Genomic DNA, 5,223 nt, shown 5'->3' with positions numbered 1-5,223 from the left:
CAGGTGGAAGAGAAGTAGCGGCCTGATGATCATCATGCCACATCGTCTCATGTTCATTCAGGCGAGATTCACCCGTACACTCTCATCACCATCGCCCTCGCGCGGCTTTGCGTCCGCCCGCTCGTCGCACCGCCGCCCGCCGACCGGCCGCCTTCGCTCTGGCGCGCCCTGCTGCGCCCCGACGCGGCGCGCTGGTCGCCGCTGCTGCACGCTGCCCTCGCCGCCCTCCTCGTCGCATCCGAGGAGGCGCTCGGCTATGGTGGGCTCCAGCTGGCCTACGGCTCTCGCGGCCTGACCTGGGCCGTGGCGGGCCGACTCCGCAGCCACAGCCTCCACAGCGGCGACGCTGCCGCGTGCGCAGCGCTCCCGCACGAGCTTGCCGCTTTTGCTCTGCACGTCCACCTCACGCTCCAGAACAGCGTCGGCGCCGTCTGCCGCGGCGGCGTCTCGGAGGGCGCCTGCTCTGCCGTCTACTTTGCGACGATCCCCGCCATCGTGGTGCAGGCCGCCCTGCTGCACACGTACACCTTCCGCAGCCTCCACCCGCTCGACGGGCGCGCGTCCGGGCTCGGCGGAGTGCTGCAGGCAGCTGCGCGGCGCACCTCGTACGCGCTCGCGCACTATTCACTGCAGATCTATTTCGTCCACATTCTGGCCATCGTGGCATGGGACCGATGGGTCGCCGACGGCGGCGGCGAGGAGCTGTGGTGATGTTCTTCTCGAAACAGCGGTGGTCGACGCATCGCGGTATCGACCACATTTTTTATTTATGTGTGTTTTGGACAGAGTGGGTCGAGTTCTGGCTCGTTGTGGCTTGGCGCGAGAGTACGGCTTTATGTATATATCGCGATATATGTTATATCGTGGGACACGATGGATCTCAAATATGAGGGGTTTTGACTCCTATACCCCGGCTCCTGACGCTATCCCTGGCAGCTCTAATGACCAGAATCAGTAGTCTAGTGCTATGATGGAGGGTGCCCATACTAGCGCAGGAACTGCCACACTCGCCCGGACCGTCCCCTTCTGGGGCCAGTTCCGCAGCCCGCGGGAGCCGAAACAGCGGGGCCGTGCCGCGGGTGCCTACTGCCGAGTGCCACAAACACTGAGCCGTCCCGCCATCACCTACGGGCTGTCTTGTGTGATGGTTGGGATGTCCAAACGCCACCATCTTGGCCCTTGCGACCTCAAACCCGCGAGCTGTATGGGTGGTCCTGACGTCGACAGACGCCGGAGGACCACGGTGAAGCTGAGCCGGAACGGGTCGACAAGTCTCGTCTGAGCCCGTGGCGGTCGCCAGCTGAGTCGCTGTGCACGGGCCGGTACCTCATCAGGCGTCACCTCCGCTGCCTCAGGTCTCACACTCCATCACCTCCGACGGGGGGCCTTCGGTGGCACGCTCGGCGGCGAGTTTTTGTCCGCTACATCTCGACACTCGAGTACGGCGTCGAGCCTACCCACTCCAGTTGGTTCTGCACACTCCGCGGTGGAGTGAGGAGTCCACCGAGTGTGCAGAACGCGCGAGCGGTGCGTCCCGGCAGCCCTAGCTGGCTGCCGAGCGCACACATAAACTCGAGACCACGCTGTTGGCACATTTTCTTTTGTGTGTTTTGTGTGTGTGAGAAATAAGTTAACCTTACCTTACCTTACCTTGGCGGCCGAGGGCCGATGTGTCGCAGCGTGAAACCCGCAGTGTGTATTGTACGCTCGCAGTGCCGCGCAAGCGATGTGAGCGGTGCCTGAGCTCAAGCGACGGTGACCGACTTCATCGTCACCGGCGTGACTGGGCAATCGTCGCGGGTGGGGGTCTTCGAGATGGCGACCATCACATCGAAGCTCGCCTGATCGACGACCTTGCCAAACACCGGGTGCTTCGACTCGCCGGGGGAGAACCAGTCCAGGAAGTCGTTGTGGACGGTGTTCCTGGGACGAAATCAAAATCCTCGTGAGGGTTGACTAGTCAAGAGGCGCCCGTCCTGCCCTGAGCGCGGACATGAAGAACTGCGAGCCGCCCGAGTTGGGCGAGCCGGTGTTGGCCATCGAGAGCGTACCGGGCTCGTTCGAAATCTTGGCCGCAAACCTGCGACAGGGAGCACGGCACAGCCGCCTTGAGCCGCGTCACGCGCTGCTGCGGGGGTGGGGCGGGCCCGGCGGTCTGCTGGGCGGTGAGCGCGGATTGGGAGTGGCGCATTTGTGGTGGAGGATGGTGGGCGCCGCGCACTCATCCTTGATGTTGCCGCCGCCGGAGCGCTTCTCGGTGGCACCCGTCACGAGGTTCTTGTAGGTGCCTACAGGAAGGCTGCGAGAGGGTTAGAGAGGGTACGGGAAGGGTCCCAAGCTGCGACGGTCACGAGGCGTGGCCGTCGGGCGGGCCGCCGGTGCCGGCGCGGGACGACTTTGGGTCCTTGGAGTGCGGGCAGCCGAACTGGTCCATGAAGTCGGGGATGACGCGGTGGAAGTGGAGGCCTAAGGCGAAGGATGAAGAGTCTCAGCGGCGGGCGGCGCGGTGCTCTTCCATGGTCGTAGCTGCGGCACGAACCGTTGTAGAAGCCGGTGTTGGCGAGATCGATGAAGTTGCTAGCGGTGATGGGCATCTTGTCGAGGTAGATCTCGCACTTGATCTCACCCATGGTGGTGTCGAAAGTCGCGACTGGGTTCGGCATGTCGACGGGTTGACTGTCTGCTTTGCTATAGCCGCAGGGCAGCCACTCCGAGCTGCTCGGTGTGAACAGAGTTCGTACACACGGGTTGAGCGGCGGCAAACACAAATGAAGAAATTCGATCGTTTCTTTTCTTTCCGAAAAACAAGAACGAAACGACAGCGAGCCGCTCCGATCCGGGGGGCGCTGGGCCACACCGCGTACCGACTGCGATTCTGCGATATCGCCTTCGCCACAAAAATGTCACCGTCGCAGAGCTGGGTCGCGGAGACGATGTCGATCAGCATTTCTCGAAAGAACAGATTGATGACACTCTTGTGTGACACGCAACTTATGATGTGTGTCGGCACTGACCACTGTACCGATGATTCGGAGGCCTAGACCAGGTACACGCGCGGAGATGCGGGTGGGAGTAGCGAAACGGCGCCGTCACGCGTCGAGATCGGACGCTGCGCCACGGTGACGCAAGCCGCGTACTAGCAGCGCCGTCGCGCGAACACGTAGCGCGAACACACAGGGGCGAGAGCATACAAAAGATACAACGGAGCAGCGGCGTCGCGCCCTCTCAAGCGGTAATCAGTCCGCCGTCAGAATCGCCCACATGGCCAGAAGGTTAAGGAGCAAGAAGACCACCAGTGGCGGCTGCGGCCCAAAGGGAGACCTCCACACGCGCAGCACGATTACATGGCCGCGCTTCGTGCAGCGCAGCAGTTCGATGCAATCGTAGGCTTCTCTCCAGCATGCTGCCGCCATCGCCACGAGGTACGTCTCTCGTGTACCGAAGTGGAGCGCGCCCGCCGTCGTGAGAAACATTGAGCCGCCCCGCACACTCCACGCGCCGCGCACGTTGGGGTGCAGGATCTTGTCCTTGGACCCATCGCGCTTGAAGACCCCGTTTTCGGTGATGGGTGAAAAAGACGGATCCCAGGTGCAGAGAACGCCCATGACGCCGGTCCAGAGGCAGTGGACTACGAGGAACATCTGCACGAGCGTCGGGGCTGGAAAGGTTGCGGCGAACAGGCCGTTGTGCGCGTCGAGCATCGCGAAAGGGGACACGAAAAGAATTCTAGAAGGACAACCCGCTCTCACAGCAGACTGGCACGAACTAGCACCACAAAAGGCACAGCAGACAACGGCACGAAAAGAAAGTCGTGATGCTTTCTTTCGGCCCTCATGACGGGGTAGGTAGGGTAGGTCCCGCCTCCCGTCGGTTTAGCGCGCCGACAGACCGCCCTCTCCACCGCCCTCGCCCAGGGATCTACAACGCTGTCTTAAGGTCCGACGGGCACCGCCTCGGTATACAAAATGCGCGTGCGGCCGGGCGGACCCTTACAGCTCACAGATCACACCTTGGGATGTACCAGGTTTTTCCGGCAGGCGGCAGACTCTGGCATCGCCCTCGCGGACCGCAGCTTACCCCTCTTAGCTCTTACCTAAAAATCCTTCGGGCCGGCTCTGGCTTGAGTGCCGGCCGGAGCTAAGAAACCACGGCATGGGGTGGGTGAGGGGTGAGGAAAGGCTTAGAAACGGCGGCGTGCCGCGCAATCCTGTTTTCTTAATGCCCGCAACCCACTGTAAGCTAAAAGTACGCTCTGGGGGGGCGCGGGGGCCCTAGCGGGGGGGAGATGGGGTCCCATGGCCCGCCGCAGGCGCCGATTTTTTATTTTTGTGATTTTTTACTTGTTTTCATCGGAATTCGGCGTACGGCTTTACTTGCGGCCATGCTATCACGCCTTGCGACAGCCTGTCGGCGCTGCTGACCGTGCCATGCTGCACAATTGATCACCTGCATAGCTCGCGGCCTTAGTATCCAGCATTCAGTGACGACCTGATCGTACGGCCAGTAGGAAGGTGTCTTCTACGCTTCCAGCTGCGTGCACGCTTCTGACGCAATGCGCGTCACAAACTGCCTCGGATTGGCTGCTGGCACTCTCGAGGCTATGCCTACACAGCCTCGCGCGCATGGGCAGTCAAGAGGGACCACGCACCTTCTCAGGACAGCGCCGGTGCTTCTCTCTTGGACCGGCAAACTTGGCGGTCTCGTGTCACCAATGTGGGACCAGTGCGGCATCGCGCCATCGACAGCTCTGAACTGCGCCTCACCACTGACCGGGAAGGCCGCCAAGTGGGCCAGCACAGGTCGCACATTGTGGCAGCAGTCAGCAGTGCATGTCTGATAGCTAGAGCAGCAGCGTCAGGGTCGCAGGGTCGGATCGTGTCAAGCCTCTCGCCCGGCCGGCCGTGTGCAGACGTCGGCCTGTCTGCTGTCTGGAGTGATCTGTCGGCGGTCAGTACGACCAATCAGGTCGGAGTTTTCTGATGGTTGGAGGGTCTATCTGTGTGTACTCCTCGAGATCTCTCCAAATCTGCCCTCTGATCAACCGTGATCATTCGGGAAGTCGGTGCTAGTAGAGACTAATAGAGCCGGAGCCCCGTTTCCGCACTGCTGCGCGGCGCACGGTGCCTCCGGGGGCCCCCGCGCCCCCCCACAGAAAGTACGTACATAGTGAGAGAGAGAGAGAGAGAGAGACGACATAGTACCTATGCGTAGCCGTAGGTTGGA

General features: G+C 61.8%; 2 protein-coding genes across 2 annotated transcripts; both read right to left on the bottom strand.

Annotated features, from left to right (window-relative positions):
* Positions 1 to 1,637: 1,637 nt before the first annotated feature.
* On the bottom strand, positions 1,638 to 2,677 carry EMIHUDRAFT_414143 (peptidyl-prolyl cis-trans isomerase). Its single transcript, XM_005781852.1, has 5 exons — positions 2,540 to 2,677; positions 2,362 to 2,466; positions 2,222 to 2,288; positions 1,994 to 2,080; positions 1,638 to 1,923 (listed from the first exon to the last, which is right to left on the bottom strand). Exons 1-5 carry the CDS (start codon positions 2,661 to 2,663, stop codon positions 1,746 to 1,748), a joined length of 561 nt encoding a protein of 186 aa, XP_005781909.1. The 5' UTR covers positions 2,664 to 2,677; the 3' UTR covers positions 1,638 to 1,745.
* A 559-nt stretch (positions 2,678 to 3,236) lies between these two features.
* On the bottom strand, positions 3,237 to 3,701 carry EMIHUDRAFT_233998 (hypothetical protein; the record flags this gene model as incomplete). The annotated part of the gene is made up of 1 exon (XM_005781851.1): positions 3,237 to 3,701. The coding sequence occupies one exon, from the start codon at positions 3,699 to 3,701 to the stop codon at positions 3,237 to 3,239; it is 465 nt and encodes a 154-aa protein (XP_005781908.1).
* Between the last annotated feature and the right edge of the window lie 1,522 nt (positions 3,702 to 5,223).

This window comes from Emiliania huxleyi, assembly GCF_000372725.1.
Source record: "Emiliania huxleyi CCMP1516 chromosome Unknown EMIHUscaffold_199, whole genome shotgun sequence".
Classification (NCBI taxonomy): Eukaryota; Haptophyta; order Isochrysidales; family Noelaerhabdaceae; genus Emiliania; species Emiliania huxleyi.
Note: the sequence above shows the minus strand (reverse complement) of the source record. Positions and strands in the feature narration are given on the sequence as shown.

Excerpts from the sequence above, each read along its gene's own strand:
- EMIHUDRAFT_414143 (XM_005781852.1), bottom strand. The coding sequence starts at position 2,663 with ATGCCGAACCCAGTCGCGACTTTCGACACCACCATGGGTGAGATCAAG. Across the intron at positions 2,467-2,539 it reads CAACACCGGCTTCTACAACG|GCCTCCACTTCCACCGCGTC; the intron begins GTTCGTGCCGCA and ends CCTTCGCCTTAG. Across the intron at positions 1,924-1,993 it reads GGCGGCTCGCAGTTCTTCAT|GAACACCGTCCACAACGACT; the intron begins GTCCGCGCTCAG and ends ATTTCGTCCCAG.